At 41.6% G+C, this 15,710-nt stretch overlaps 1 protein-coding gene across 1 annotated transcript; it reads right to left on the bottom strand.

Moving 5' to 3' along the window:
* Nucleotides 1-11,877: 11,877 nt before the first annotated feature.
* On the bottom strand, nt 11,878-12,282 carry LOC106404185. Its single transcript, XM_013844923.1, has one exon. It carries the CDS (start codon nt 12,280-12,282, stop codon nt 11,878-11,880), a length of 405 nt encoding a protein of 134 aa, XP_013700377.1.
* Nucleotides 12,283-15,710: the final 3,428 nt, after the last annotated feature.

Below are 15,710 nucleotides of genomic sequence, written 5' to 3'. Positions count from 1 at the left end.
TGATGATGATTACATATTGGAGGTGTTCTACGATGGAGTGAGTTATGAGTTCTGAAACACCCTTGACTCTTCTAGTAATTGAGACTTCATGACTCAAACCACACCTGGTGCGTTTGCGTTGATTGAGAACATGGCATCAAGTTCACTGAACAAGAACAAGGAGCATGACCGCTCGAAGAGTGTGTACAGCATAGATGATCTCGCTACGAAGGTGGACCAACTGCTTAAGGGAAACCAAAGCCAAGTATTCATAATGGAAGAAGCAACTCGAAGAGTGCTGGTGACCTGGCGTTTGAAGCTGAACTATCAGGGGACGATCAGCAAGAGGTGAGCTACGTGAATGGGCAAGGCTGACAGCTCAAAAACTACCACCCAAACCCTAACGTGCGGAACAACCAACAGCTTTTCTGGCCTAAGCAAGATAAACCAACTGATCCTGCATAGAGTAACCAAGGTCAGTATGCCGGGTATCAAAAGAACTACCAACCCCGGGCTTATGTTCTAAGCCAACCGTAGAACAACACACCCCAGATGCAGAAACACCAGAACCCTCAACCAGCTACCTCCGCTCCTATCGTTGCTCCGCAAGATGAGACAAAGGTCATGTTGCAGCAGCTGCTCCAAGGACAACAGCTCCAAGGGAAAGCTCTGAACCAGGTTACTACCGAGATCGATACCAGAATGAACCATATGTTTGGAGATTTAAGCACCAAGTACGATAATGTCGCGAGCCATATGAGACAGATGGACATTCAAATAGCTCAGACTGCTGAGAGCGTCAAGAGGCAGTAAGGTACTTTACCGGGTAAAACAGACAAAAATCCTAAGGAGTGCAATGCAGTTCAACTGAAGAGCGGAAAGCAACTTTCTGAGCCGGGGAAGAGGAGGTTCACCACAGCTGAGAAAGGGAAGCAGAAAGAGTCGGAACAACTACCAGCCGATACCCCAGCAGTTGAGAGGAATACAGAACCAGCAGTTGGAACAAGTTCGCCAGGGCCAGAACAACCAGCTGAAGCTGTTCGCCCGATCCCAGAGGTTGTTCCTCCTCGCGAATACATTCCTAAAGTCCCTTACCCTGTTCCAGCAAAGGCCACTCGTAAGGACAGAGAGGAGATGAAGTGCAGGAAGATGCTGGAGGACATAACCATCCAACTCCCCTTGATGGATGCGATCCAGATGATGCCCTCCATGTGCAGCTTTATGAAGGGATTGATCTCAGGAAAAATATTAGAGGAGAGCGAATTCATGACAGTTTCCAAGGAGTGCAGCGCAGTGCTTCAGAACAGGCAGATAAAGAAGCGAGGAGACCCCGGCAAGTTCGTCCTCTCTATCCATATTGGGAAGACAGTTTTTGCATGCTCCTTGGTTGATCTTGGATCCAGCGTGAACCTCATGCCTTACTCTATAGCACGACGTCTAGGATACACGCATTTCAAACCAACTAAGATGTCTTTAGTGTTCGCGGATAGATCAGTCAAATCCCCAGTTGGTATACCATATGTTTGGAGATTTAAGCACCAAGTACGATAATGTCGCGAGCCATATGAGACAGATGGACATTCAAATAGCTCAGACTGCTGAGAGCGTCAAAAGGCAGTAAGGTACTTTACCGGGTAAAACAGACAAAAATCCTAAGGAGTGCAATGCAGTTCAACTGAAGAGCGGAAAGCAACTTTCTGAGCCGGGGAAGAGGAGGTTCACCACAGCTGAGAAAGGGAAGCAGAAAGAGTCGGAACAACTACCAGCCGATACCCCAGCAGTTGAGAGGAATACAGAACCAGCAGTTGGAACAAGTTCGCCAGGGCCAGAACAACCAGCTGAAGCTGTTCGCCCGATCCCAGAGGTTGTTCCTCCTCGCGAATACATTCCTAAAGTCCCTTACCCTGTTCCAGCAAAGGCCACTCGTAAGGACAGAGAGGAGATGAAGTGCAGGAAGATGCTGGAGGACATAACCGTCCAACTCCCCTTGATGGATGCGATCCAGATGATGCCCTCCATGTGCAGCTTTATGAAGGGATTGATCTCAGGAAAAATATCAGAGGAGAGCGAATTCATGACAGTTTCCAAGGAGTGCAGCGCAGTGCTTCAGAACAGGCAGATAAAGAAGCGAGGAGACCCCGGCAAGTTCGTCCTCTCTATCCATATTGGGAAGACAGTTTTTCCATGCTCCTTGGTTGATCTTGGATCCAGCGTGAACCTCATGCCTTACTCTATAGCACGACGTCTAGGATACACGCATTTCAAACCAACTAAGATGTCTTTAGTGTTCGCGGATAGATCAGTCAAATCCCCAGTTGGTATACTAGAGGATCTCCAAGTAAAAGTCGGAAACACCTCTGTTCCAGCAGACTTCATTGTTCAGGAGCTGGAAGAAGAGTCTAAAGATCCTCTCATCTTGGGAAGACCATTCCTATGTACTGTTGGAGCCATCATTGATGTGCGACAAGGGAAGATTGATCTGAATCTTGGGGACATAGTCATGCAATTCGAGATGGATGAACTACTAAAAAAGTCGATGTTAGATGGGCAGACCTTTGAGGTTGATGAAGGGATTGACCCGCTGCAACCTCGCAAAGGAATGATCCAGGAGATTCTTATAGAAGACCCACTTGAGCTTGCACTAGTAAGAGCTGAGGCCGAGCAGAGTGTCGTAAACATTAATGCAGACGGGTATGCCAAGATGCTTGATTCCGCAAGGAGTATGGGAAAAATGGAGTCTAAGTCTGGGGGAGGCATGCAACAGGGACGAGAACACTCCGGCTAGAGCGACCCCTACACCGAACTTGCCTGTTCTGCCGAACCAACCAGATGATCCCTGGAGCGAGCTTAAAGCTCCCAAGGTTGAGCTAAAACCCCTTCCCAAGGGGCTCAGGTACGCTTTCTTAGGTCCGAATTCGACATATCCTGTCATTGTGAACACTGAACTAAATAATGTGGAAACTGCATTGCTTTTGTGTGAGCTTGGGAAATATCGTAAGGCATTAGGATATTCACTAGCTGACATACCTGGCATTTCACCTGATTTATGCATGCATAGAATACACCTAGAAGATGAATCAATGACTTATGTCGAACATCAGAGGAGGTTAAACCTGAATCTAAAAGATGTTGTTAAGAAAGAGATTATGAAACTTCTTGAAGCGGGTGTGATCTATGCCATATCTGATAGTAAATGGGTTAGCCCTGTTCATGTAGTACCTAAAAAATGTGGGATCACTGTTATCACAAATGAAAAGAATGAATTGATCCCTACTAGGACAGTGATAGGACATCGCATGTGCATTGATTTCAGAAAATTAAATGCAGCAGCCAGAAAGGATCACTTTCCACTCCCATTTATTGATCAAATGCTTGAGAGATTGGCTAACCACCCATATTACTGCTTTTTAGATGGTTATTCAGGTTTCTTTCAGATCCCTATCCATCCAGACGATCAGGAAAAGACGACGTTCACCTGCCCCTATGGAACGTACGCTTACAGGAGAATGGCATTCGGCTTGTGCAATGCGCCAACAACATTTCAGCGCTGCATGATGTCAATTTTTACTGACCTGATTGAAGACATTATGGAGGTTTTCATGGACGATTTCAGCGTCTATGGAAGCCCCATTAGTGTCTGTTTGTCTAACTTGTGCAGGGTACTAAAAAGGTGTGAGGAGAAACATCTAGTGCTCAATTAGGAGAAGTGCCACTTCATGCTCAGGGATGGGATTGTTCTGGGGCACAAGATCTCCGAGAAAGGCATTAAGGTGGATAAGGCAAAGATCGAGGTGATGATGAGCTTGCAACCACCAACAACTGTGAAAGCTATCAGGAGTTTCTTGGGTCACGCAGGGTTTTACAGAAGGTTCATCCAGGACTTCTCAAGGATAGCGAGACCACTCACCAGACTGCTCTGCAAGGAGATCAAGTTTGATTTCGACAGTGAGTGCTTAGCTGCGTTCCATACCATCAAAAGAGCTATAGTCAGCGCGCCTGTAGTACAACCGCCAGACTGGGATCTCCCTTTTGAAATCATGATTGATGCCAGCGATTTTGCAGTTGGAGCAGTCCTTAGGCAGCGCAAAGATAAGAAACTTCATGTAATCTATTACGCAAGCAAAACCATGGATGAAGCTCAATGCAGATACGCTACGACTGAGAAGGAACTTCTGGCTATTGTTTTTGCATTCGAAAAGTTCAGATCCTACCTGGTGGGATCTAAGGTGATTGTGCACACCGACCATGCTGCTCTTAAGTACCTGCTCACAAAGAAAGATGCAAAACCGAGGTTGTTGAGGTGGATTCTTCTTCTCCAAGAATTCGATCTTGAGATAAAAGATAAGAGAGGGGTCGAGAATGGGGTTACAGACCATTTCTCCAGAATGAAGATTGAGGACGACACAACTCTTGATGAAGAACACCAAGTGGAACACGTCAACGCGATTGGTCTGCGTTTCGCGGAACAACCTCTGTGAATGATACCCGACTGTTCTCGCATCGCGGAACAGCCAGTCGCCGCGATCCAAAAGCTGTACTGTCACCTCCCGTGGTTTGCTGAGATTGCGAATTTTCTTGCTGCTGAAAAACAACCTCTTAAGTTCACTGGAAACGACAAGAGGAAATTTTTAAGGGAGGCGAGGCGTTATGTTTGGGATGAACCGTACTTGTACAGACATTGCAAGGATGGCTTGTTCAGAAGGTGTGTTCCAGAGGCAGATATCCCAGGAATCCTACACCATTGCCATGGTTCTTCTTATGCAGGCCACTTCGCTACATTCAAAACGGTTTCCAAAATCCTTCAAGCGGGTTTCTGGTGGCCAACTATGTTCAGGGATGCTCACGCCTAGATAGCCAGATGCGATGCATGCCAGCGACTTGGGAACATCAGCAAGAGGAATGAGATGCCTCAGAATTACATTCTTGAGGTTTAGGTGTTTGAATGTTGGGGAGTCGATTTCATGGGCCCATTCTCTCCATCTTTCAAGAACGAGTACATCCTCGTCGCCGTTGACTATGTATCTAAGTGGATAGAAGCGATGGCGAGTCCCACTAATGATGCAAAAGCGGCAACTAAGATGTTCAGGTCCATCATCTTTTCGAGATTTGGAGTGCCTCGAGTGGTCATTAGCGATGGTGGAACACACTTCATCAACAAGGCATTTCAGAGCTTCTTAAAGAAGAATGGAGTAAGGCACAAGGTGGCAACCGCTTATAATCCACAGATGAGTGGACAGGTTGAGGTTTCCAACAGGGAGATCAAGAGCATTCTCCAGAAAACTGTCAACACCTCACGAAAGGACTGGTCACTTAAGCTGGACGATGCCCTATGGGCCTACAGAACGGCCTACAAAACGCCGCTAGGGACCACCCCTATCACCTGGTCTACGGTAAGGCGTGTCACCTTCCTGTCGAACTCGAATACAAGGCTGCATGGGCAGTCAAGTTACTGAATTTCGACATCAAGCCAGCAACTGAGAGGTGCATGATCCAAATCCATGAGCTGGAAGAGATAAGGCACCTCGCCTATGAAAGCTCCAAAATTTATAAGGAAAATACCAAGGCCTACCATGACAAGCGAATCATTTCCAGACATTTCAAACCCAACGATAAGGTCTTGCTTTTCAATTCAAGGCTGAGGTTGTTCCCAGGCAAGCTGAAGTCTAGATGGTCTGGACCCTTCACTGTTAAGGAAGTTCGACCCTACGGAGCTGTTGTGTTACTGGACAGAAAAGGAGACGAGTTCGTAGTGAACGGGCAGCGCTTAAAGCATTACCTTGCTGACTCCACTATCGCAGAGGGCGAAGAAATTCCCCTAAGCGATCCCCATCAGCCTGATCGGCTGATCCAAGTCAAGCTAATGACTTTAACCAAGCGCTTGGTGGGAGGCAACCCACTTGTTAGTGTGTACATTATTTTCTATAGTCTATTTTATTTCTTTTCAGATTTATTTTGTAGGTCAAAAACAAGAAAAATCGGACACTTCAGTCAGAACAACCAAATGACTGTTTTTCTGGTAGAACAACCCATTGCCTGTTCCAGGTAAGTGTTCCGAACCAAAAATAAAAATAAAAAAGGGAGGGCAGTTAGGGCTTTGCCTATTTAAGGCCCCACCCTTCCACTTTCCCCTTTCACTCCGCCGTACACTGTTCCCCAACCCTTGCGATTTTTAAGCAACCACCAAAGCTCAGATCTTCATCCATTTTAAGTGGTTTTTCTTCTTACTCATTTGGAATTTCGAGTTCTTTCTGTTTTTGCAGTCCATTTCACCATTTTCAATAGGTAAGAGGCTCGACAATCCCCATCCAAATCGCAAAACTCGGTTTGCAAAGTTCATCATTCTAACCGCTTCATCGATCGATTCTTTTTGAACTACTTGATTTCGATTTTCCCTTTTGCTGTTAGGGTTGATTTGGAAGATGAACTCATGATTCATTTCACATTTGCGATTTGCGATTGATAGGACTGTTTGGATTCGGTTTGTGGATCGTTGAATGGAGTTATTGGGTTGAGTTTCGATTTTTTGGTTGTCGTGTCAAGGCAATTTGCGGTTTGCATAAGGAGAGATGAAAATTGTTCTATTCCATTTCTTCTGTGCAACATAACAGAACTAAATCTTTATTTTGTTTGCTTTACAGATGGCACGCACAAAGCAATCAGCCAAGAGAGCGCGAGCGACTTGCACGAGCAGTACGCCACCCCCGCAAGCACAACAACAAACCTCTGTGACCTACCTATGGCCCCGTGAACAAGAGGGAGAACCGATTGATCTCGACAGCCCATTGCTCTTGGACTTCAACTGCGAGGGATGGGATAAGGGAACAGTAGCGCGTTACAACGCCCTCCTCCGGGATAAGGGAACAGTAGCGCATTACACGCGGAGACTCTGGCTGATCTTGGGATCGACGAGGACGTGTTCGAGACACTACACGCCATAGGGATAGCTCCTCTGTGCTATACAACACATGAGCTCTACCCAGACCTTGCTCGCCAAGTGCTCGCCACCGCCACGATCACGTACGAAGATTCCAATGCACCCTCCTATGCCAACTGCTCATTCTCTTTCATGGCCGATGGAGAGTACTGCTCCTTATCCCTCGACAAGCTCAATGAGATCTATGAGACAGCCAATGAACCGAAAGGAGTAGCGGTGGCGAAAAAGTAGCGGTGCTATGATAAGCAGGTCTTGTCTCTCCCCTCGCATCTGTGTCAACTAGCTCTCCTTCTAACACCTTTTGGGAGGAACCCGACGCTTCGGGTCATTGCAAAGATCATCTCAAACCTCCTGTTCGCTAAAGATCTGACCTCGAAGGTCACCAACGGGGAGCTGCAAACCCTGTACGCTGGTATTGAGGATGAAATCCGAGCTTCTGGGTTCGGCATTCCAATTCAAAAGGTCAAGACGAATCCCGGTTTCAACTTCATGACCATGATCTGCGAGAGGCGGCAATGTCTTATGCACGGTTCAAACAAGAAGGACAGAAGCGGTAGCTTGCTCACACCGCTCTTCAAGCATTTCAGCATTGATCTCAGCAAGTACAGCGTCAACAAAGAGGTTCAGTACCTTGACATCAAGTACCTTATGGCATGCCAAATCATGGGTGATGAAGAAACCTACAGCTTCTTTGATAAGGCCGGTACCCAGCTGTTCACCAAACTGCCTCACCCCGAGATCACCAGGTTCAATGTGTTCGACAACATACGCTTCCTCCCTCCACCTGAGCTCCTTTGCACTGATCCACGTGCTGCAGCACCTGACGCGGATATGGAAGATGTTGAGGACATCACCCAAGAAGTTGAACCATCATACGACCTCGGAGAGCTGGCTGATGTGACCGATGATCAGGCTTACCGATGCTGGATGGTTGACTCGCAGCGGAAGAACAACAGCCTCATGCGGAGGATCCTCCATCTCGTCACTGGAGGCTGCATTGGCGTAAGTAACCTGCGACAGCCTCCAGCAGAGCAGACTCCACGATCGCACCGACCAGGAAAGGCGCCTATGGGAACAGGCACTTCAACCGAGGAGGTTCATCGCTCGCGCAACAGACGTTCGTTTGATCCAGCCGAGAGCGGCGAGTCCGACTGAGTCTGCGAGGACTATTCTCCATCCATTGTTCTATCCATCTGAACTCTTTATTTTTATGTTTTATTTTTATGCCTTGTGTTGATTTTAGGCTGACTTCAGATTCATTTCACACCAGGGATGGTGTAAATTAAGTCTAGGGGAAGCACTGTGTGCTGAAACTTTATTTCTTTGTTTTTGAGTCAGTCCTTATGTCATTTGGATGTTTTATTGAGTCAGTTTAGAATCGAGTCGGCTAAAACTCTTGTGGGAATTAGGACCTTGTGATATATTCTATTAACCACCTCGTGCTCTAACATTCTTATCCAGTGACCTTAGCAGTGATGAAAGACCCACACTTGGACTTGGAACACCCTCTGACTTATCTCATTTGATTCTCCAGAAGCTCTCATCCGATCAGGTTACACTGGGTAGACTCAACTCCACCTAACTTGAACCTAATCCTGACTGAAATTCTTCTTGTTATGGGCACTAGATCAGGGAAACGAGACCCACGCTTAGGGCTTCTTATTCTTTTTACCAATCTTGCTGATCCTGAGTGGCTAGCTCATCTTTAGCTAGTTCCAACCTTGTACCTAAGCCTTTATTTTCACCCTCATGCACTATATTTTTCAATATCATATGTGCAGATATGTGCAAGAAGGTCGGAGAGGATAGGATTGACGCAGCCCCTTACTCGTTAATGTCTCATTCAGAGAAGAGAGAGCGAGCATAATGACAACAGTTGACAAGATCAAGCCCTAATAAGAAAAACATTCAAGGGTGCATGATCTGACCAGAGGAACAATGGCAACCCGCGAGAAAGGAACAAGGGCGACCAATGAGAAACAAAAGGATAGACCACCAGTGGCTGCAAAACATTCACCCCGATACCTTTCCCTCGAAACCCCATTAATTTTGTGTCAAAATAAATAAATAAATAAATAAATATATATATATATATATATACAATATGCTTTTATTTATTTTGGAGATGGAGAAGGTAATTTCGGAAGATACACGCCACTGGGAAGGGTTGGACAAGGAGTTGGTACCGATTCTTGAGGAATAAGAAAAGAAGTCAAAAGCTGGAGAACAGTCACATGATTGACCCGAAGTGGAGAACAACCACATCCGTGAAGCAGAAACGAGTAAGGGTTGTGGACATCAATAGATCCGTCGTCTCTTGCTATTTTGCGCGATATCCTGCATACACTCAAATACGGTAGCGCCTAAACACTCTCAGCTCCACCATAAAACAGCATGTTCCTTATCAACCCGTCTACCCTGAATAGTGCCTGTAAAGAGAAGCTAACGCTGTTCTTAATTGATGTTTAAGGATTTTGTCTCGATAGTCCGACTTTTTCAGGTATGAGATAGACAGTATGGAGCTGATTCTCGAATAGCGATGTGCGGTCTAAGTCTACAGCTTGTATGGTTCAGAGATGTGTGGTAAGAGCATGGTTATCAGGAAAAGCGAGTTCCCACTCTTTCAAACCTTTCTCCATGTTCTTGAGGCTTGGCCTTGTTCGAGGACAAACAAGGATCTAAGTCTGGGGGAATTGTTATATGGTATTTTTAATACCATTATATGTGTGCTTTGAGCTAATTATCAGTCCTAATTCGTGTTTAATTGATATCATTCCAGGTTTGGAGCAGGTGAAAGAGCAAAGAAGAGAGATTCGGGAAGTCAGATGTCGTTTTGAAGGATTCGATGCAGAACAGCCATCTAGAACAACCCGAAGGTTGTTCCCGAAGAGAACAAGCGTCTGACTGTTCCCGATCATTAAGGAAACTTCCTATTCTGGAAGTTTGCCCTAGATTTCACTCTCTCTTATCTCTTTACCACCAGAGCCTCCATATAAAAAGGCCTATGCTATCATTTCTTTTTCTTATGCTAGTTTTGCAAGAGACCTAGAACTATTTTCTTTGGATTAAGCAACTTGTAAGGGAGAAGGCTTCATCCTCACGAGAAGATCATCCTGAACCCTTGTCTTTCTACTTTATTTTATATGCAGTATTATTTAGAAACCATGTATGTGTCATCCTGCTTTATGATTGAGTAGTAGGCTAAGCTTGCTTAGGGTTGTAGCGTGTTAGCCGCATGAACTGAACACAAATAAGTGATCTTAACTGTTCTTCATTCATATTGTTCTTACTGCTTACATTGAATTGATCACTTAATGTTCGATTTCTGATTTAATCACCTAGCTAACCGCTTAGGAGATAAATTGACATATATTGAATGAGCTTTGTATCCCTAATCAGCGAGAGTAGATATTAGGGTATTAAGTGAACTAATCGGATCTTGTCTCTAAGGCTTGTTATCGCGTCTTGTTCCAAGTGAGAACTTAGGATTCAAGACCGATCTGCAAAGGGAGCAAGACCACGATAGTGGATTGTTCTAGCCGAGTGATCTGAGTTCAAGACTGCACCTCATTGCACTTGAATAGTTGTTCAGTTTTGCATTGACACCCGATTAATAACCCTAACTCGGCTTCATTTAAATCAAATTTGAACCATCTAGGTATTCTAGTTACTTGCGTCACAATTAATTCTCAAACCCCCACTTGTTTCTCAGCTTATTATTGAACTCATAAGAGTAAAGAGTAAACTGGTCCTCTGAATTGAATCTCAAATATTACAATTACCACTGTTAACTTGACAGTAGCAAGGATTTATTTTTAGTGTATCATCCCCATACAAAGGTTGGAAGTTTTGATCTCATGATCAATTGTCTTGCAATCAATTGCAGACGCTTAATTAAAGATTCAGGCAAACCATTTTACGTATGAACATGAGCAACAGAATGTTCGACTTCAATTCCCGTTACCATACAATAGTCATTGAATGCTTGGGATGTGAATTCACCAGCGTTGTCTTGTCTAACTCTTTTAATAGTATAATCAGGAAACTGTGCTCGCAATTTGATAATCTGAGTTAGAAATTTCGCAAATGCCACATTTCGAGATGATAATAGACAAACGTGTGACCATCTACTGGATGCGTCAATTAATACCATAAATAGTGGAATGGTCCACAAGGTGGATGTATTGGTCCACATATATCGCCTTGAATTCTTTCAAGGAACTTTGGTGATTCTTTATCGATTTTGGTTGGCGATGGCCTTAAGATCAATTTTCCTAGAGAACATGCAACACATGTCATTTTATTCCCTTGAGAAATCTCCTGGATTTTCATTGAATGACCATGTGAACTTTCTATGATTTTACGCATCATTGTAGTGCCTGGGTGGCCGAGGCGATCATGCCATAATGTGAACTCTTCTGGGTTCCGTTTTACTACAATATTTGATTCGATCTCATCGATATAAGTATGATGTAGTCCCGAAGGAAGTTCTGGAAACTTTTCCAATATGTGTTTTCTGCCACATTTCTCAGAAGTTAGATACATGTATTTCTTTTCATCCTCAGTTGCAGACTTTGTATCATATCCGTGAAGATATATATCCTTAAAACTCAACAAATTCCTTTTAGAACTCAGAGAATATATAGCATTATTTATGGAAAATTTTGTTCCATTCGGCAACGTAAAGTTTGCCTTACCAGTTCCTTCAATCACGTCTGCAGGACCTAATATTGTATTGACGACAATTCTTGTCGGTTTTATATTAGCGAAATATCTCTTTTGTCTCAGAATAGTGTGTGTTGTTCCACTATCTGGTATACATATTTCACGAATCCGTTTCTTGGATTTTGTTCCATGAGCAGCATTATGATCCATTTAATAATCATATAGAAAAACACACAATAATTATACATTAAGTCGAGGTTAAAAACATAATTATTCAATTAAGACAGAAAATGTAATAATTATACATGACAATACTGAAGACTATTCAGGAGTGAAACTATTCTCAGGACAGTGGAATTATATTCTTCAACCTTTTGAAAATCTTGGAACCTCAGGTTTTTCCACTCTTCTAGAGCGTGAGGGAGGTTGACTTCTTTCTGGTTATCGAACCTTTCTTTTAAAGCTTGCCACAGTTCAGCTGGGTCTTCTATGCTCGCATAGTCATGAGTAACGTTCTCATCGAGGTGTTTCTTCAGGAAAATTATCGCTTCAGCCTTATGTTCAGGCGGCGATTTGTTACCGATTATAATCGTTTCGGTTAACTTTTTCATCACCAGATATGGTTTCACGTTTGTGACGCATCCGACGTAGTTTTCGCCAGTTATTTTGAGAGTCGGAAATTGAAGATGTTCAATTCTTGCCATTTGTATTTCTAAAACACAAAATATTAAATTTTATTAGAATTTCGTAATTTTAAAATGAACCATTTATATTTTAATAGTACACGCAATTACGAGAAGAAACAACGCATAGAAAAGAAAACCGACATTAAGCGTAAATTCTTCAGGAGTAAATTCTCCAATAAAAAGACCGTAGATAGAGACAAAAATTAGAATTGCACATAAAACCAAAAATATGGAAATCATCTTTCTTGCAATGAAAAACCGGAATGGAGCGGTTTGAAAATATTTGAGAGAAGATGAAGTAAATGAGTGAAGAATGAGTATATTTAAAGATGAAAACACTGTTCATAGCCGTTTAAGTAAGGTAAAAATTTTGAAAATTTTCTTTTTGACCGTTGGGATTAAATCGTATGAACGAAAATCAATTTGAAAATATTGCAATAATCAGTCAACCAAATTCCGTAAATTTCATAATATTTTATAGGACTTTTTACAAAATTGACCTACAACTCAAAGTCAAACACAAAACTAACCTCCTTTTTTTTGGAAATTAGTTTTGCCCTATTCACCCCACAAGTTCATATAATTCACGAAAATCCCATCAATTTTTTTTTCTTTTTTTTTTCGAAAATGATATTTTTACTCTCCCACCCTCATCATCTTCAATTAATTACAAGATTGTCATTGTCATCAATACCCTAACCACCATGAACAACCAATTTGAAGCTCTTAATGCTCCCAAAATCGATTTACCCTTCTTCTTTCTTCATTCTTATGAACTAAACACAACATCTCTCTCACTTTCTCTCCACATTAAGCTAAAAAAACTCAAGATTTTGATTTTACATTTTTTATGGTTCATAGAGTCAAAGAAGCTAACGATTCTGGGTGGGTCACTTTCTTTTGAGATTCTGTGTTCTTGAAGAAGCCTTATGTGTGCTAAGGAAGTTATCTCACCAATTTAAGGTATGAAATCAAATTTTTTTCCAGATCTGTTCGTCCAGACGACTTACCTGGAAGTCGTCTGGTCAACGCAGAGGTTATTTTTGCAATTGACTTTGAAATTTGTTTTTTGAGACGACTGAAAGTTAAGTCGTCTGATTTTGTTTGGTTACAAAAAAATCTCCAAAGAACCTAGACGACTTACATTTCAGTCTTCATAGGTTAGTTTTGCATTTGGCTGGATTATTTCAGAAGTTTGACTTTCATGGACGACTTACATTTCAGTCGTCTGGTGAAAATTGAAATATCAATATTTTATTAAAACTAGACGACATACAATTAAGTCGTCATAGGTTAGTTTTGCAATTGAAAAACAAAACTTCAATATTTAATTATACCCAGACAACTTACAATTCAGTCGTCCGCCCGACGACTTACATGTAAGTCGTCCAGGATTTTATTCCGAGATTCTGGTCAAACCTCGTAAATCATGGACAACTGAATTGCAAGTCGTCAATATATAATTAAATATTGAAGTTTTATTTTTCAATTGAAAAACTAACCTATGACAACTTAATTGTAAGTCGCCTAGTTTTTTAAAAATATTATTATTTTAATTTTCACGAGACGTCTGAAATGTAAGTCGTCCAGGAAAGTCAAACTTCTGAAATAATCCAGTCAAATGCAAAACTAACCTATGATGACTGAAATGTAAGTCGTCTAGCTTTTTTGGAGTTTTTTTTTAACCAAACAAAAGTAGACGACTTATTTTTCAGTCGTCTCAAATAACAGATTTCAAAGTCAATTGCAAAAATAACCTCTGCGTTGACCAGACAACTTATATTTTAGTCGTCTGGAAGACTTATATTGAAGTCGTCCGCGTCGACCTAAATGGACGACTTCTCTGGAAGTCTACTAGATGACCTCCATGGATGTCGTCTGCGTCAATGTTTAGTAAACTTGCATTTTCTCTAAAACTATAAAGACTTTTTAACATTTTCTTGTTAATTCATGTTTATTAATGAATATTTGGGCTACTGAATGAAATTTATAACTTAATTGGTGATATTTATGATGTTACCAACATTCACGTTAATTAAAGTTTCTAACTGATCCGAGAAGACTTCCGTGGAAGTCTTCTCCGCTAGTTTTTAAGTCTTCTATGCTAGTTTTTGAATAACTTGTATTTTTAAGAGTGATAAGTAACTTCAAGATATGTAAAACTCATATTTTCAAAATATGTTCTCTCCCTTAGTTTTAATAAATTTGACTAAGTTTTTCAACACAAACTTATAAAAAATATGATATGCTTTGACTAGTTACTATTGTTTGTTTCCATCTCTTAAGTATTATTGTTATAGACACTAATGATGATTATTGTTATGAGTTGGAAGAATGGTTAAAATGCTTCTTAAAATGTTGTATCAGTATGAAGCTACCAACATTCTTGTTTATTAAGATAAGAAAAAGACAATTGGAGTTTATTATTGCATATGAGAGATCCAAAGATAAGAAAAAGGCTAATGAAATCTATTATTTCATTGATTTGTAAATGTGTAAACACATTGTTAGCACATGTATTACATCTTGGGAAACATTATTACTGATTTTACAAAAAATTCAAAACTAAAAGAGTAGACATGCAACACAAAACAGACCACAAACAAAACTATTATAGATCATTCATCTACAAAGACAAGCTTGGACTCCACTTGATATGGAAAAAGACTTTGTCAGAAGACTTCCAGGAAGTCCAGACGACTTCTAGGAAGTCCAGACGACTTCCAGACGACTTCCAGGAAGTCCAGACGACTTTCAGGAAGTCCAGACGACTAAAATGGAAGTCGTCTGGAAGACTTCCTGGAAGTCGTCTAGTGTATTATATTTTAGACGACTAACAGGTAAGTCATCCCAGAAGTCTTCCAGATCTGAAAAACCTGCATATCAAATCCAGATCTGAAAAACCTGCATATCCAAAACTGTTCAAATGACTTAAAAACAGAAAAAATGAGTGGAAGATTAGATAAATCTACCTTTATAGAACACATAAAAATACATATCTAAAATGAATAGATCTACCTTTAAATGACTGGAAGATAAGTACCATCTGATTGAAAACCTGCAAAAAAAATAGATTAGTAAGAAAGACATGAGACAAAACTGAAAATTTCATATAAAGTTTGGTGTTTTCAAGTCAAAGAGATTAGAGTGGGTTTGGAGAGTTTTAGTTTGGGAAAAAAGTAAGAACTTTATACAACAAGAAGTTACCAAATGAAGAAAAATCAGACATAAAAACTTTCCAAAACACTCAGATCTATTATGAAAGGGAGACTTCTTCATAAGACTTCCAGGAAGTCCAGACGACTTCCTGGAACTCGTCTAGAAGACTTTCAGATCTGAAAAACCTGCATATCAAATCGTCCCAGAAGTCTTTCAGATCTGAAAAACCTGCATATCAAATCCAGATCTAAAAAACCTGCATATCCAAAAACGTTCAAATGACTTAA

Source organism: Brassica napus, chromosome C6, assembly GCF_020379485.1.
Source record: "Brassica napus cultivar Da-Ae chromosome C6, Da-Ae, whole genome shotgun sequence".
NCBI classification, from domain to species: domain Eukaryota; kingdom Viridiplantae; phylum Streptophyta; class Magnoliopsida; order Brassicales; family Brassicaceae; genus Brassica; species Brassica napus.
This window is presented reverse-complemented; position numbering and strand designations above follow the sequence as displayed.